Raw genomic sequence first — 18,692 nt, forward strand, 5'->3', positions numbered from 1 at the left:
GTAAATTAAGCTCTCATTCTCTAAACAAGACAGAAGTTCTAAGCTCTTAGCCTGTGCATCCTGTCCCTTCACGGTTGTCAGAACTGACCCTCAAAACATGTATCAAAATACAAACTCTTTCAGTCAGCTTTGCATGGAGAACTGCTTCTAACTTACTCATTCTAATGGAATGTCCCTTCTGATAAATATTGCACCTGTTGTATTTTAAACTTAACCTGGCTGAACCTTTGCTGCTTCTGTGTAAGCTCCAGAATTTCTCTGGAGGAGGGGTTTAGGTACATGCAATATTTTCAAGGGGGCAGCTGGGACCAATGTTTGTAATTGATACCTTCTTTTTATAGTGATTAAGAACATGGCAGGCCGGGCATAGTGGCTCACGCCTGTAATCCCAGCACTTTGAGAGGCCAAGGCAGGTGGATCACCTGAGGTCAGGAGTTCAAGACCAGCCTGACCAACAAAGTGAAACCCCATCTCTACTAAAAATACAAAAATTAGCCGGGCGTGGCGGCATGCACTTGTAATCCCAGCTACTCAGGAGGCTGAGACAGGAGAATAGCTTGAACCTGGGCGGCAGAGGTTGTAGTGAGCCGAGATCATGCCACTGCACTCCAGCCTGGGTGATGGAGCGAGACTCTGTCTCAAAAAAAAAAAAAGAACGTGGCACAGGAGTCAGACTGCCTGAGTATGAATCCTGATTCTGCCACTTGTTAGCTTTACAAGTCTGGGCAAGATGAACTGAGGCATCTTAAATTTGTAAAACGGGGATTGTGGCACCTAAGCATAGAGTAATATAAATACTAAATAAACTAATATCTGTAAAACACTTTGAATAATGTCTAGCACATGGAATACTCAATAAAAGCTAACTATTATTAGGTATCATTAGATTGTTCATTTGTGGATATCTTACAAAGAAGGGAAGGAAATACTTTTTAGGGGTCTTTTGTAAAAGCTGTATTTGTATAGCAACCATATTGTTTCAAATTAGGTTTTATGTATATTCAGGTGGCTTTGAAGGGGGCAGATGGAGATTGGAGGAGGTAGGGCAAATCCCTTTTTAGCCCCTCCAAGTGCTGCTGTCCTTTCCCAAAGATGTTGTATCAGGGCCATTTAAACATTTTTGTACATATAAGTAATTAAGATCATATTGTTAGAACATACCCCAATATATTTTCCCCTTTAGATAATTTGACGTTTTTCCTCTGCAACTTTTCCAATTTCAAACTTAGCCAAAAGCTGGAAGGAAATGATTTGATGCTTAAGAAGTCCCCTGGTGGCTAGGTGTGGTGGCTCACACCTGTAATCCCAGCACTTTGGGAGGCTGAGGCAGGAGGATTACTTGAGCCCAGGAGTTCGAGACCAGCATGAACAACATAGTGAAAACCCAGCTCTACAAAAAAAATACAAAAATTAGCCAAGCGTGGTGACACATGCCTATAGTCCCAGCTACTTGAGAGGCTGAGGTAAGAGGATCACTTGAGCCTGGGAGGTTGCAGTGAGTCAAGATTGTGCCACTGCACTCCAGCCTGGGCAACAGAGCAAGACCCTGTCTCAAAAAAACAGAAAACAGGCCGGGCACGGTGGCTCACGCCTGTAATCCCAGCACTTTGGGAGGCTGAGGCTGGTGGATCACAAGGTCAGGAGATCGAGACCATCCTGGCTAACACAGTGAAACCCCGTCTCTACTAAAAATACAAAATAATTAGCCAGGCGTGGTGGTGGGCGCCTATAGTCCCAGCTACGCGGGAGGCTGAGGCAGGAGAATGGCGTGAACTTGGGAAGCGGAGCTTGCTGTGAGCTGAGATCGTGCCACTGCACTCCAGCCTGGGTGACAGAGCGAGACTCAGTCTCAAACAAACAAACAAACAAACAAACAAAAAAACAGAAAACAGAAAGACTCTCATGGAGTCTAGCCCCAGGTTGTTTTCATGACCTGCGAATGAAGGAACTGGAAGCCAATTACCCCGTTCCCATCTTTGTTTTCTGCTGCTCCTTCAGTTGTCTTTGGGCTCTCTCTATTGGCCTCAGCCAGAGTTGAAGCAAGCTTGGACTGTAAGCTCTCAGTCTCCAGGCAAACTGACAGTGTCCAAAGGGTAGGTACTTCCTTGATCATCTGGCTTGTCTGGCACACAGTACTGATAAGAAGACCTAGCTGAAGCTCCCCAGTGGAAAAGCTTCTATAAATTCTTCAAAAACAAAAGGGGAGCGCCTCCATCAAGGAGGATTAGAAGCAGGAGCATTCCTCTCCAGTGCCATCACTCTCCTTAGGTCCCCTGCAGTGTGTGTGCTGGTAAATGTTTAACAACGCACTTCTCATGGTGCAAATGCACCCGCCAGGGCTGACTGCATGTGACCAGCGTGAATCACTGTGTATAAAATGGGAAGCGATGGGTGGCACACCATTCCATACCATTCCCACCAGGCAGATGTGGTAGGCGTACGTAACTCTGTGCGCAGAGATAATAGTAAAATGTAGTAAAGCAATTAGAAAGTAATGAGTTTGGAACATTTTTACCTTTGTTTTAAATATAATTTAGTTCACTGTAAGTTAATACACGTTAATTTTTAATGATGGCTGTGTTGCCAAAAATCCTGAAAATTCAGCAATGAGCTCTAGCACACAGGTATGCACTGACCCAGTACACCATTGGTTTTATCTCCTCAACAGCTCACACTGCCCCTTCAACTCTCCCACCCCCAGCTCCCACGCTGCAGAGACCCCAGAGTCTATTTCCCTCCCCCGGGTCTCTCTTCCCCACCTCATTCAAGGTATGCTTTGCAGGCTTACTACTTACTCAGCAGTGCCCAGAGGTCCAGTCTCCAGTGCCTATTCACAGGGATCTCACTTCCTGTGTCCTACCTGCTAAGCTCTGTTTGCAGGGGCTTCCTTCTCACACCCCTGCTCCTGCCCAGCTATCCTGGGTTCTCAGGACTTCTTGTCCAGGAAAGGAGGCCTCCAGCTAGAGCAGGTTTTCTGCCCCATCCCTGCCTCAGAGGGTGGAGCCCCTCCACTTTGACAGCCTTGATCCCCTTGAACTATTCCACTTCCCACTCCTCCCCAGGCCCTTCCTAATGGGACTAAGTCATCCTCCATCCTTATCTACCTTCTGGCTGCTCTACCCTCCTCTCTAAGCTTGGGAATTCTGCCTGCCACTGCTCACAACTGGAAGAACAACAGCCTACACGTCCAGGCCTTGCTCAGCCCAGATGATGCTTTAAAGGCCTTCTTCTTCCTTCTTCTTCTTCTTCTTCTTCTTTTTTTTTTTTTTTTTTTTGAGATGGAGTCTCACTCTGTTGCCCAGGCTGGAGTGCAATGGCGTGGTCTCAGCTCACTGCAACCTCTGCCCCCCGGGCTCAAGTGATTCTCCCGCCTCAGCCTCCCAAGCAACTGGGACTACAGGCATGTGCCACCACACCCAGGTAATTTTTGTATTTTTAGTAGTGACGGGGCTTCACTATGTTGGCCAGGCTGATCTCGAACTCCTGACCTCGTAATCTGCCTATCTTGGCCTCCCAAAGTTCTGGGATTACAGGCATGAGCCACTGTACCCTCCCTAAAGGCCTTCTTTGAAAGAGAAAAAGAAGAGGTGGCATTCTGTGAAGGAACATCAAGGACCAGACATCCAGCCTCCCCTGCAGCCCAGGTCCCCCTAGCGGGGCTTCTCTTCAGATTGAGGACCTATTCTTTGGAGATCCGAATTCCTAGTAGTCCAGCCCTCACATCTCCACCTTGAGACTCCACCCTCAAGATTCTCATTTTCTGCCTTTCCCTTCTAAGGCTTAATCCCATCGGGACTAAGGGAGTAGCCCTCCCTTCCAGGCCCACACAGGCAGACTATCTCAAAAGGAAGAGAAAACCATTTTTCCTTGCATGCTGGCTGTTTCACTTCCTTCTACTTTTAGGAAATAGTGAGTGATTTTGTTTAAAAGAGAATAATCTTGGAGTTTGAGTAGAGTTTGGGGAAAGTGTTGACAACTTCTGGGACACACACTCTGTCCTTGTTGCCCCCATTCTCATCAAGGGAGGAAGGATGATTATTTTGCTTCTTTCTCTCCAATGCAACCCAGCATCTGTCCTCCGTTCTGTTCTCAGTGGCAACTCTTCTGCCCAGAAGATGGACCTATTTCCTCTACAATACATCATTCCCAGATATAGGCGCATTAGAGTTGGAAGGGAACTTGAATTAGTGTCTGACCACCCATAGTAGGCAGGAATCTATTTCCAGCGTCTCTGACAGCAGTTATCTAGCCTCTAATTAAACACTTCATGAGACATTGCTGTTCCACACTCACACAGATTTAATTCTCTCTAGAATCTGCCCCAGCATAGCTTTGACTCCTGTGTTTCATGCCCCTGAACATCACAAAACTAGTCTATTCCCTCTCCATAAGCCAGCTTTTCATCTCAACTTCTCTCTTAGTTTCTCTCTTGGCTCTGACCCTAACCTAAGGCATCGACACACAGTTTTGGGATTCTTCCCTCAAATCTAAATTGGCAATGCTTATGGTTAGTCCAGACAACACCAAGGCAAGAACACAGGTGGAGGGTGAAGGGCAGCACCTACATCCAGGGAGAGAAAAGGGCCATCGATGAGGAGAGGGTCTGTAGAGATCTGGGAGGCCTAGCGCTTAGTTGTTAATGGGATGGAAAATCAGAACAGGGTAGAAAATAGGCATGACAGGGAAAGAAGCTCAGTCTCACCTTAACTCTAACTGAACCAACAAGGAAGCTGAGCCCCTTCCCCTGAATCCCAGAAGATCTTATTTCTTCAAGCTACATGTGACTGATTCTTTACTAGTCCACGTGTCAAGACCATCTGGGGTCCCTTAAACTAGTGGCTCCCAAACTTTTTTTTTTTTTTTTGAGACAGAGTCTTGTTCCATCACCCAGGCTGGAGTGCAGTGGCATGCTCTTAGCTCATTGCAACCTCCACCTTCCAGGCTCAAGCGATTCTCGTGCCTCAACCTCCAGAGTAGCTGGGATTACAGGCGTGCACCACCATGCTTGGCTAATTTTTTTGTATTTGTAGTAGAGATGGGGTTTCACCATGTTGTCCAGGCTGGTTGAGACTCCTGGCCTCAAGTGATCCTCCTGCCTTGGCCTCCCAAAGTGCTGGGATTACAGGTGTGAGCCACTGTGCCCAGCCCCAAACTTTTGTGTTCAGAAGAATTACCCGATGTAGTAAAAATGCACATCATGGTCCCCTCCCAAACTGATTCCCCTTGATTATCTGATCTGCCCCCTAGAAGAAGGGCACAATACTGTTTGGAGAGGAGCTTGATGGGCCTTCAACTTTTCTCTTACATTCTTTAGTCGGAGAGTATCATGAATAGTTGAAAGAATAACACCATACCCTGTAAACCCTGGTCTTGTAACTCCCCCATACCTGGGATGTGGAATAGTGCATGGGTTAAGGGCTTTAGGGGCTGGCTCTGGGATCAGACTGCCTTGATTTAAATCCTTGTTCCACTGCCTACTAACTGTCTGACCTGGAACTAGCTGCTTAACTTCTCTAAACCTCAATTTACCTATCTATAAAATGGGGGTAATATTAGTTTCTATCTCAAGGAGGTATTGTAAAGATTTTAGTACTAATTTATATGTGGCACTTAGCACAGTGCCTGGAATATAGTAAGCATTCTTAAATGACAACCATTATTATTATCACTAGTATTACTCATAGTAGCCGTAGCGGTGAACAAAACCAAATTTCCAATGGAGCCAACCAGCCACCCTTTCTTAATCAGCTGTAACTTCCAGTGAAATCACCACGATCGTCCCACCTAGATCAACCCCACCTTCCAGTGGAATCACCACTGTGACCACCCCTCCGGGATCAACCACACCATCCAGCGGAATCACCGTGACCACTGCCCCAGACCAATCACACCTTCTAGTGGAATCACCATGACCACCCCTCCAGGATCAACCACATTATCCAGCAGAATCACTGTGACCACGCCCCCTGGACCAACCACACCTCCCAGTGGAATCACTACAACCCCCCTGCCCTGGGTCCACTATATCTTGCAGTGGAACTAACACAACAACCGCAACCTCCAGTGTCACCAGCACAAGTGCAGCCCCTCCAGGGAATGAGGGAAGGTCTAATGGACCCCTGAGGCTGTGGGAAGTCATCCTAGTCACTCTGGCCTTGGTTGCAATGGCTGTGATTCTCTTCACAGGGCTCTTTTATTTCATGAGTGCCTGATGTGTAGGAAATCCTTTTTCTGAGGGAGGGAGTGCAGGGAACTGAGGAGGGAAGCAGGGTAGAGAGAGTAGGGTCATTGTGTGGCTAATAGAGAATGAGAAATCAGGAGAGGGACAAAGCAAGACAGAGACAGCAGGTGAGAACCAGCAAGAGAGAGGGCTAGAAAAGCTGGTACGTGTTCAGAGGAAATTGATGAGGAGAGAAGGGGCCAAAGGAAGTACTGAGGCCGGGGAGGCCGGGTGGGGAGTGGGGACATGTGGTATGGGAGAGCACTGCAAGAGGGCCATAACTCTGAACAATCCATCCTTTTGTTTTCTAGAGAAACTCTCTGTGCCTAAGAAACCTCTTCACCAAAGATCTTCACATCCCAAACCTTGGTCCATGCCCTCAAGCATATCATGGAGTCCAAGATGGGTCAAGTGAGACTGAAACGGATTTTAGAGACCAGTGTTCTCCCGCAGGCATGGAGCTGATGAGGAGACATAGTGTCCCTAAAGGCAGGCACTTCACCGTCCTCAGGGTGGGGAGGACCAGGGGTCTCGGTTTTCCTCACTTGCCCCCAGGGCTGCTCCTCCCAGCTCTGCTCCAGCCCCTGACACTCCTACCTTCTGTTTAGTTCTCCCAGACCTGAAACAGGAGGCTATCGCTGGGGCTGAATGATTAAATAAGTTCATCTGCTCTATATGACAGCCGACTGTGGGTGTATGCTTGTATATTGCTGTGAAGAGAGGTTTCCTATATCATGAGGACACTCTTTCGCTGTGTACTCCCAGTTCTCAAATCCTAGCATGAAATCCAGAGACCTCACATCTGTCCCATTTTCTTCCCCACTCCTTCCCTACTCCCCGAGGCCTCTGGGTTGATGGAAGAATGGAGTCAGGAGAGATGGGAGAAGGCATGTGCTGGTCTTTACAGACGTGTGTTGCATGGCAGGAAAACAGCCTCTGTGTGAGCCTAGAACATGAACTGGAGGAAAGTCATCCTGTTTTCATGTTGTGAGGTAGGAAAGAGCTTGCTATTGAGGCCACTCTTAGACGTGGCCACTTTTCCTGGCCACTCACGTCTGCTCTGGGCTGCAGGTATGAGTTGCCACCTTTCTCTCCTGTGGGCTCCCAGCCCACTGTCCTGGGCAGGGAGGATGTGCTCCCAGTTTTTGCAAGGGCAGGACTGGCTTGCCCTGCTACGGTCTAGATGCTCGGCAGCTCCCGCAAAACCAAGCCTCGGATGGCACACATGCGAGTGTCAGCACCATGCTCAGACCTGGTCCCGCCCAGGCTTCTGGTGCAACTTGCTCTCGCACACGCACCCTACTGATTCTTCCTCCCTGTGAATCACTCGCCTCTGCTTTATCAACTTCACCCTGTGCTGAGTCTCTTCAGCTTCTGGGATTCTCCTGGGTCTTTGGGAGAGCCTTAACAGGACCAAGCTGTTTCTCTAAGAACATTTTACAATATGATGAACAAAACTGTTTTTAGGCTGGGTGCGGTGGCTCATGATGCCTGTAATCGTAGCATTTTGGGAGGCTGAGGGGGGCAGATCACCTGAGGTCAGGAGTTCAAGACCAGCCCTGCCAACATGGCAAAATCCCATCTCTACTAAAAATACAAACATTAACCAGGTATGGTGGCACATGCCTGTAGTTTCAGCTACTCGGGAAGCTGAGGTGGGAGGATTGCTTGAACCTGGAAGTGGAGGTTGCAGTGAGCCGAGATTGTGCTACTGCACTCTATCCTGGGCAACAGAGAAAGACTGTCTCCAAAACAACACAAACAAAAAACACAACAACAACAACAAAATCTATTTTTAACAGATGCAAGAGAGTACAATTTATTTGCATGAAATTCAACAATAGGCAAAACTAATCTATGGTGGCAGAGATCAGATCTCCTATAAGGGTGAGGGTTTTTAGGAAGGGGGCACTTTCTGGGTGATAGGAATGTTTTCTATATCAACTGGTCTGTTGGTTACACAGGTAAATACATTTGTCAAAACTCAGCTAACAGCTGGGCCTGGTGGCTGACGCTTGTAATTCCAGCACTTTGGGAGGGTGAGGTGAAAGGATTGCTTCAGCCCAAGAGTTTGAGACCAGCCTGGGCAACATGGCAAGACCTCATCTCTACAAAAAATACAAATATTAGTCGGGTATAGTAATGCACACCTGTAGTTCTAGCTACTTGGGAGGCTGAGGCGGGAGGATTGCTTGAGCCCAGGAGGTCGAGGCTGCAGTGAGCCATGATGGTGCCACTGCACTCCAATCCGGGCAACAGAGTGAGACCCTGTCTCAAAAAAACAAAACAAAACAAGAAAACTCCACTAACTGAATTCTTAAGACCTGTGCATTTCACTTTTTGTAAATTTTACCTCAATAGGAATAAAAAATGTATATTAGGGTTTTTTAATTTTTATTTTTATATTAGGGTTTTAAAATAATATCTTGAAGATATTTATCAGTGTATCCATTATCTCCTCTTCAGTTTTAAGAGCCCCCAGACCTTTTTCGTAAAATAATTATCACCTTTTGCACTAATTTTTTCATTCATTCATTCACCATATTTACTGGACACCGGCTTGGCATGAGGTCTCAAGGAGCTGGGGCAACTAGGATGACCCTGTAGGTCACAGTTGGGTGAGGGAGGCACATAAGTTACAGGCCAACGCATCAGGTAGTATGAATGGAAGCACCACAGGAGGAAACATCTAACTTGATGAGGGGAGGAGAGGCTGACTCACATAGAAGGTGACATTTGGATTTTGAGGAGTTAGAAGGCATTTATGAGGAGCAGAAGAGGAAATGCCAGGCAAGCAAACAGCTTGTGCAAGACCGGGCGTGGCACGGCCAGTAAAGGTCAGAAGACTTGTGGGGCTGGAGAGCACAGCAGAGGGAGCCGGGTCTGGGGGCTAATGTGTGGCTTTGAACGCCACCCCAAGGAAGCCAGATTTCATCGTTTAACAGCACAAAGCCCACAGATCACTTTAAGGTGTAGTGGGACACAATTTTTTCCCCAATAAGAACACTTCAATCAGCTGAGTGAGTAGAAAATAGAGGCTGGAAACCAGCAAAAAGTGTGTTGTAATGTCCCCGCAAACAAAGAAGCAAATAGACAAATCTAAGACCACAAAACATGGAAATGGGAATGAAGAAAAGAAGTGGAGGCTGGGCATGGTAGCTCATGCCTGTAATCCTAACACTTTGGGAGGCCAAGGTGGGAAAACTGCTTGAGCCCAGGAGTTGAGACCAGCCTGGGCAACAGAGTGAGGTCCTGTCTCTACAAAAAGTTAAAAAGATTAGCCAGGTGTGGTGGTGCACACCTGTAATCCCAGCTGAGGTGGGAGGATAACTTGAGCCCAGGGGGTCAAGCCTTCAGTGAGCTGTGATTGTGCCACTGCACTCCAGCCTGGGTAACAGAGTGAGACCCTGTCTCAAAAAAAAAAAAAAAAAAAAAAAAAAACAAAGGAGAAGAAATGTGGATTTCAAGAGATTTCTGCCTAGCACTTTTTTAAAAATCCCCAACTCCAGAATTTATGGTGACTTTTGTTAAAAGTCCTGTTTTAGGGAGGTCTTCATCTAACGAGCTCTAGGCAATTTTCTTAAAACTAATTCATCAAATGACTAATTCTTTGAATTTTTTAATTTTCTTTAAATCATATTCAATGTGATTCCCTCCTGCTGCAGGCTGGAGGCTGGGAGACAGAGGGAGACTGGGGAATGTCTTCTTGATTTATAGCGTGTTTTCTAGTTAAGAAAATACTCAAGATAAACATATTTGTTTATAACAATTTTCACATGAAAGACTTTATTCAAAAATATGCGCAAGAAAAAATTACTTATTCTTGACTCTGATGAATAATTGCAAATGTGATTCCTATGAATAATATATAAATTATATCCCAAACTATAAGGCTACAGACTATATGATTCCCTTCATATGACATTCTGAAAATGGCAGAATTATAGGGAAAGAAACAAGATCCATGTTGCCAGGGTTTGGGAGGTGGGAGAAGGGTTGGCTCTAAAGGAACAGCGTGGGAGGAGATTGAGGAGGATGAAGGGATTCAGTGTGCCGAATACGTGACTCTATCATTTATCAAAATCCATAGAACTGTACACTACAAAAAGTGATTTTTAGGGTGTGGAAATTCAGCAAATCAACCAGGATGTGGAGGGAAAGATGGAAAGCAGACTCTGACAAATGACTTATGTAAGCACAGTGAAAGGGATGGAGAAGAAGGAGCTGGCCTAAGTAACTTTGAAAAACTGTTTTGAGTCAGGCATGGTGGCTCATGCCTGTAATCCTAGCACTTTGGGAGGCCAAGGCAGGAGGCTTGTTTGAGTCCAGCATCTTGAGATCAGCCTCAGCAACACAGCGAGAACCCCGCCTCTACAAAAAGTTAAAAAAATTAGCCGGGCATGATGGTGTGCCTGTAGTCCTAGCTGCTCAGGAGGCTAAGATGGGAGGATCGTTTGAGTCCAGGAGATCAAGGCTGCAGTGCCACTGCACCCCAGACTGGGTGACAGAGAAAGACCCTGTCTCAAATTTAAAAAAGAAAAAGAAAAGAAAAACTGTGTTTTGACCATAAAGCTAAAGACAAAAAAAAAAATACAGAAACACTGTACTGTAGTTGGTAAACGTGTTTCTGGCAAGGGTATGAATTAGCAGTTCTGAAACCACTATTTGTTTATTACGGTTGAAAAAATAAGTAAAAAATATGTTTATAGACATTCGTAGCTATGTCAGAGAAAGGAGTTACAAATAAAGAAAAGGGAGAGACTAGAATGAACCCCATGTTGCTGGATTAAAGCTGGAGGTGTCAAAATGCACCCATGCTTGTGTTTAACACACAGGTTGAGCAATCCTCGTCTGAAAATCCAAAATGCCCCAAAATCCAAAACTTGCTGAGCACCAACATGACACCACAAGTCAACATACACAAACTTTGTTTCATGCACAAAATTATTTAAAATATTGCATAAAGTTACCTTCACGCTACATGTATAAGATATATATAAAACATAAACAAATTTCATGTTTAGACTTGGGTCTCATCCCCAAGATATCTCATTGTGTATATACAAATATTTCAAAATCCAAGAAATTGAAAATCCAAAACACTTATGGTCTCAAGCATTTCAGATAAGGGATTCAATCTGTATATGCAGACAGATAATTGCAGAAATAAATACAGACCTGTGTTTATGCATGAGTTAGTATACATACATATGTTTCCTAGCTCTAACTTCCATGGGGGCAGGCAGCAGTGACACCCATTATGAATGAGCACACCTAGTACCCAAATATTGGTTTCTAAATATTATTCTCTAATACAAAGAGGAGCCAGAGCTCTGTGGAGAAATAGTTGATTCCAGGGCCTGGATGGACAAAATAAAAAATGAGCATGAAGCATCTTCTAATACCAGAATGCAAGAAAGTGTTTTAAAAAGGGATGGAGAGGGCCGGGCGCAGTGGCTCACGCCTGCAATCCCAGCACTTTGGGAGGCCCAGGCAGGGGGATCACCTGAGGTTCGTGAGTTGGAGACCAGCCTGACCAACTTGGAGAAACCTCTCTCTACTAAAATAATACAGAATTAGTTGGGCATGGTGGCGCACGCCTATAATCCCAGCTACTTGGGAGGCTGAGGCAGGAGAATCACTTGAACCCAGGAAGCAGAGGTTGCAGTGAGCCGAGATTTCACCATTGCGCTCCAGTCTAGGCAACAAGAGCGAAACTCTGTCTCACACACACACAAAAAACAAAAAAACAAAATACCACAGATGGAAAGGCTGGGCACAGTGGCTTGAGCCTGTAATCCCAGCACTTTGGGAGGCCAAGGCAAGTGGATTGCTTGAGCCCAGGAGTTTAAGACCAGCCTGAGCAATATGACAAAACCTTGTCTCTACAAAAAAAAAAAAAAGTTAGCTGGGTGTGGTGGCACACACCTGTTATCCCAGCTACTTGGAAGGCTGTGGTGGGAGGATTAGTTGAGCTCAGGATACGGAGATTACAGTGAGCCAATATTGCACCACTGCACTCTAGCATGGGCAACAGAGTGAGACCCTGTCTCAAAAAACAAAACAAAATAACAATGGAGATATCAGCTGGGTGTGCTGGTGGATGCCTGTAGTCCTAGCTACTTGTAGGAGGCTGAGGCAGGAGGCTCCCTTGAGCCCAGGAGTTTGAGGCTGTATGATGATGCCACCGCAATTCAGCCTAGGAAACATGGTGAAGTCTTGTCTCCAAAATAAAACAAAACAAAAAAAGGATGGAGGATATTAAAACGGCACTGGAGCCCATCTGAAAGAGCTCCCAGTGGCCAAAGTTTGAGCAACAAAATAAATAGTGACAGTATTGGATCATAACTCACAGAACAAAATAAACATTTATGAGTCCATTCTGATATAAACAAATAGTTGAATAAATAAAATGGGGAGAGGGCACGACTTTTTCTTACAGAAGAATTTCAGTTAATAAATGTAGAAGGAATCTAATCTATCACCATTAGGATTACACACCTGTAATCCCAGCTGCTCGGGAGGCTGAGGCAGGAGAATTACTTGAACCTGGGAGGTGAAGGTTGCTGTGGGCTGAGGTCGTGCCATTGCACTCCAGCCTGGGCAACAGGCTGAGTTGCCCAGACAGGGTGAGACTCTGTTTCAAAAAAAAAAAAAAGTATTGTACCAACAATAACTTCTTAGCTTCTATAATTGTATATATAATTTCTCAGTTTCTATAATTGTACTATGTAAGATATTGACATGAGGAAAAGCTAGCGGAAAAATATATGGGAACTCTGTAACTATTTTTGTAATTCTCTGTAAGTCTAAAATTATCTCAAAATGAAGTTTTAAAAATTCTAAAACAAAGCCAAACCAAAAAAATTCTATTGACCTGTACATGAAAAAGGGTGAATTTTATCATATGCAAGAGGTATCTCTTGACTTAGAAATTCAGATATTTTCCTTACTATACTCTTTTGAAATCTATTCATTAGTTATACTAAATACATACAAATACTTTTGAGTGTGTTTAAATACTATGTTTGAAAATGTTGCTGGGCGATGTGGCTTACACCTGTAATCCCAGCACTTTGGGAGGCTGATGAGGGAGGATCTCTTGAGCTCAGGAGTTCGAGACCAGCCTGGGCAACATAGTGAGACCTTGTCTCTACTAAAAATAAAAAAAAATCAGCTGGGCATGGTGGTGCGTGCATATAGTCCCAGCTACTCTGGAGGCTGAGGTGGAAGGATCACTTGAGCCTGGGAGATCGAGGCTGCAGTGAGCCGTGATAGCACCACTGCACTCCAACCTGGGCAATACAGCAAGACCCTGTCAAAAAGAAAGAAAGAAAGAGAGAGAGAAAGAGAAAGAAAGAAAGAAAGACAGACAGACAGACATAAAGAAAGAAAGGAAGGAAGGAAGAAAGAAAGAAAGGAAAGAAAAGAGAAAATATGTAATACATTCAAATAATACTAGTAGTTAACATAGTCAATTACATTTGGTAAACTAGCCATTCATTAAATTGATTTTCGGGAAATCAGCTGCCTTCTAAGAGAGGAATAGTTCCCGGCCCACCTGCAATTTCACACTCCTCTTTTAGTTAGAAGGACACTGGGAAAGACAGAGGCCCCACAAATGGTGAGAGACATCTCTGAATGAAGATGGGAACCAACAATGATCTTCTAAAGAGTGGGTGAGGCAGGGATGAGGGTGAGAGAAGAAGGAAAAGATGTGGGTATTCTCATTCAGGCCTGACTCTCATTCAGGCCATCTGAAAAGATGTGGGTATTCTCATTCAGGTATTCTCATTAGTCCACAAGTGGACTAATTTTGTGCAGTGATATGGCTTGGCTGTGTCCCCACCCAAATCTCAACTTGAATTGTAGCTCCCACAATTCCCCTCATGTTATGGGAGGGACCCAGGGGGAGGTAATTGAATCATGGGCGCCAATCTTTCTCTTGCCATTCTCATGACTGTGAATAAGTCTCATGAGATCTGATGGGTTTATCAGGGGTTTCCTCTTTTGCTTCTTTCTCATTTTCTCTTGCCGCCACCGTGTAAGAGTGCCTTTTGTCTCCCTCTGTGATTCTGAGGCCTCCCCAGCCATGTGGAACTGTAAGTCCAATTAAACCTCTTTTTCTTCCCAGTCTTGGGTATGTCTTTATCAGCAGCGTGAAAACAGACTAATATATGCAGTAATTGAGAAAGCTCACTGGGGTGAGGTCACTCGAGTAGGGGGAGCAAGGAGAGAGATCCGTGGGCTGGAGAGAAGCCAAGGAAGAGGATTTGGGTGGATGATTGAGCAAAGAGCGAGGTTTTAAGAGAGAGAGAGATTGGGTGTTTATAGCCCCCTCATGAGTGTTCCTCTCCTTCTGTTGGAGGACCTTCTCTTGGTCCTTACCAAATGTCCTGTACCCTCTGACACCCAGCTCTCCTCTTGCCAAGCATCATGCCCCCGGCAGGCCTGGCCTACGCCCTCCTTGGTCATCCTGACTTTACTGTGGCCACCTGTGGGAAGGAAAGCTGAGGCCCTCCCTGAGCACTGAAACACCGAGTGGAGGATGGTTTTCAACTAGGCTCCCCATCAGAAAGCAGTGCACTCACGCTGACAGGCTTGATCCCCTGTGGCTGCTCGACTCTGGGCTCTGGTCCAAAGCTGAGAGCCCCCCTTTCCCTCGTGACAGCCTCTTCTGCCCTGCCCGGCCACTCCTTTGAGTGACGGGGGTAATTGAGAAGCTGCTCCTCCCTCCAGGAAGGAAGACCCGGAGCTCTGGCTTCCCTCGGCAAAGCACATATAAACCCACAGTCACTGTGGGTGGAAGGAGAAGGGCAGGGTGGAAAAAGTTTGAGAGAAGGAGGGAGGAAAAGGTGTCCTGACTAGCACCGTGTGGATTCTCTTGAGATGAGAAGAAAATGCCTGGCTACGTCCCCCTTCTGCTGCTCCTGCTTCTCCTGAGGTGTTCAGAATGGGGTGGGGGAGTTAATTTTGGTGAGAAGGATGCAAAAGTCCCCAGGACCTGGAGAGATGGAGTCAGGGTCCCTGGAGAAGGAACCTCTTGGGACTCAGACAGGGCCAGTCCTGAGCGAAGGTACGGAATAGGTGAGTGAACCTTGGGAACTCCGGACCCTGCTATCTACCCTCAGTCACCTGCCACAGGGAAGCAGGGACCCCAGCGTCTTTCTCATATCCCCTTTTAAGGAAATGCTCTGCTTTTGATTTTGTGCATTATATTTAAGTTTCTTTGTTTCAACTTTCCTTGAGAAATGAAAGATTTGGTACTCCTGTAATCCTAGCGCTTTGGGAGGCTGAGAAGGAGTGGGATCCCTTGAGCCCAGGAGTTTGAGACAAGCCTGGGTGACATGTTGAGACACCATCTCTACAAAAACCAAAAAAATCAGCCAGGCGTGGTAGCCCATGCCTGTAGTCTAATCTACTCGGGAGGCTGAGATGGGAGGATCACTGGAGGCCAGGAGGTCAAGGCTGCATTGAGCCATGATTGTGCTACTGAACTCTAGCCTGAATCACAGAACAAGACCCTGTGTCCAAAAAAAAAAGAAAGAAAAAGAGAAAGAAAAGAAAGAAACGATCAGGTACAGTGGCTCATGCCTTTAATCTTAGCACTTTGGGAGGCTGAGGCAGGTGGGTCATCTGAGGTCAGGTGTTTGAGACCAGCCTGGCCAGCATGGTGAAACCCAGTCTCTACTAAAAATACAAGAATTAGCCGGGTCTGGTGGTGTGCACCTGTAATCCCAACTACTTGAGAAGCTGAGGCAGGAGAATCGCTTGAACCCGGGAAGTGGAGGTTGCAGTGAGTAGAGATCGCGCTATTGCACTCCAGCCTGGATGACAGAGGGAGACTCCATCTCAAGAAAGAAAAAAAAGGGAGAGAGAGACAGAGGGGAAGGAAGGAAGGAACAAAGGAAGGAAGGAAGGAAGGCTTGAACCCTATTAGAAAAATGTGGAGCATCAGCAGTACGGAGGGATGACTAGATTTGGGCAGAGTCCCAAAAGTTCAAAATTTATGCCATGTAAGCCACATGTATTCCTAAGAATAAATACTCCCAAGTCCTGAAGGCTGCCTGTGGCAGTGAGGGCTGGAGACAAAGAGGACTCATCTCTTATTTGTACTTGTACCTGACTCAGTGTTGCCCTCAGTCCAACTAGATCACACCCACACCCCTCATGACTCCTCCCCTAAACCTGCCCCCATACCACCTTGAATCTTCCCTGCCTCCAAGCCTACCACGTTAGCCCCAGATCTGACCCAGAAGCTGTCTCATTCTTTTTTTTTTCTTTTTTGAGATGGAGCGCCTGGCCAGCTGTCTCATTTTAAATCATACACCAAGCATGACCTGAGTGTAATCTATCTCTAACATGAATCACAGCTTCTGCCTCATTGGTTTCCCAGAACTCCAGGCACAACTGGATGAGAGGAGACACCTATGAACATGGAGCCAGAATACCCCAATTGCTGAAACACCAGTTCAGAGAGGACTGAGCTCGAGAAAGAGTCAGGTTTAGTGTCCCATGGAAAGAAACAAGACCTGGAAAAGACAGAGTCAAAGCTGGGTGAGCAGGCCTTCGAAGGGCGTGGCTCAGCAAAGATAATCCATATTGTAGTGCAAGAGGATTCTTTGTGGAATATATTTTACCGGAATTAAACCAAAAATGCCAAATGATCCCTAACTCAAATAAATCTCACCACATTACCTGGGGAGATGTGTCATTTGGATGTGAGGATAGTTATGAAAATACTGAGCAGAGCAGATGAGGATAGACCATCAACAATTCATATTAAATAAGATTACTTTTTAGTAGGACTAAGCCAAAGCATTTCCACTAAGCACCCAGAGACCAGCCCTAAAGACTCAAGAATAAGAGAAAATGATGTAACTGCAGGTGGAAGGACCACTGAGGATCACATCACAGGAGACCCAGGGACCACCGAGGACTCTGTCACTGCAGACCCAGGGACCACTGAGGACAACGTGACTGCGGACCCAGGGACCACCGAGGGCTCTGTCACTGCAGACCCAGGGACCACCAAGGACTATGTGACTGCACACCCAGGGACCACCAAGGATTCCGTCACTGCAGACCCAGGGACCACCAAGGACTTCATCACTGCAGACCCAGGGACCACCAAACACTCCATCACTGCAGACACAGGGACCACTGAGAACTTTGTCACTGCAGACCCAGGGACCACCAAGGACTATGTCACTGTAGACCCAGGGATCACTGAGGACTCCATCACTGCAGACCCAGGGACCACCTAGGACTCTGTCACTGCAGACCCGAGGACCACTGAGGACTCCATCACTGCAGACCCAGGGACCACCTAGGACTCCGTCACTGCAGACCCAAGGACCACTGAGGACTCCATCACTGCAGACCCAGGGACCACCAAACACTCCATCACTGCAGACCTGGGGACCACCGAGGACTCTGTCACTGCAGACCCAGGGACCACAGAAGATGAAACCACTAAACATGGTGACACTCACCTTCTGTGAACTACTTCAGTCACAGCAGTGAAACCCACGAGGCTCCTGACACCATGAGAATTATCCTCATATCCCTGGCTGCAACCATAGTCACTGTTGTGCTCTTTGTTGGATTGGGCTTCATTGTGGTGAGTATTCGGTCTGGGAATATTCAGGGCATCAGGGGAATGAGGCCAGCTGAGGATAAGCGGTGGGCGTGGAGAGCTGAGGTACAGAGGCCCAAGAAATCGTCAGGTGTGAGGAAGCCTACATAGAGAGAGCTCTGCAAAGACTCCCGGAAAGACAGAGGTGGAGAGAAGGGAAAAGAGCACCTGGCACAAAAGATGCAGAAAGCATTGGGGACAGAGGAAGCTGTGAGAGACAGGAAGGAGAGAAAGGGAAGAGAGGCTGAGAATGAGAAACATAAGAACACAAACATGGTAAGACACAGCGGGAGTCAGGGCAAAGCATGAACTGTTAGGTACAGATGGATGTAAAAGAGGAAATTTTCCTAAGAAGACAGGGAACTGGTGACCAGAGGAGTGGATGAATTAGAAACATTCTGGATGGTCCACTCATATTGGAAATTACATATTCTTGTGTTAATTACTACCTACTCTAAAGTTCTGCAGAAGATTTTTTTTAAAACCAAAATTGAGTGGGTTTTTATGAGCCACCACTACTCTATACCAAAGAGACAGTTTGTACCAGCTCTCAAAGAGGAGCTCTGGGTATTTTTCTGTCTCTGAGGGTCCCTGTTGTTTCTATAAGAGGAGACAAAAGAATTCCATCCCAGCCCTGCGTGTTTCATCTCACCAAACTCGCAGCTGGAATCATCCCAAAAGCAGCAACAGGGGAATTCCCACAGGGAGTGGCCCAAACCCTCCAGAGATGGGGCCAATTGGGATTCCAAAGAAAGAAGCCCAGATGTCAGGGTGATCAATTCAAAGCATTTATTAGGGGAACTTACAGAGGACTGCAGCAATCCTCCCTGCCGA

At 46.3% G+C, this 18,692-nt stretch overlaps 1 protein-coding gene across 1 annotated transcript; it reads left to right on the forward strand.

The window, feature by feature from the left end:
- Positions 1-15,205: 15,205 nt before the first annotated feature.
- On the forward strand, positions 15,206-18,333 carry LOC100936751 (protein PBMUCL2-like). The gene is made up of 2 exons (XM_063725284.1): positions 15,206-15,296; positions 17,012-18,333. The coding sequence occupies exons 1-2, from the start codon at positions 15,206-15,208 to the stop codon at positions 17,485-17,487; spliced, it is 567 nt and encodes a 188-aa protein (XP_063581354.1). The 3' UTR covers positions 17,488-18,333.
- Positions 18,334-18,692: the final 359 nt, after the last annotated feature.

This window comes from Pongo abelii, chromosome 5, assembly GCF_028885655.2.
Source record: "Pongo abelii isolate AG06213 chromosome 5, NHGRI_mPonAbe1-v2.0_pri, whole genome shotgun sequence".
Taxonomy (NCBI): domain Eukaryota; kingdom Metazoa; phylum Chordata; class Mammalia; order Primates; family Hominidae; genus Pongo; species Pongo abelii.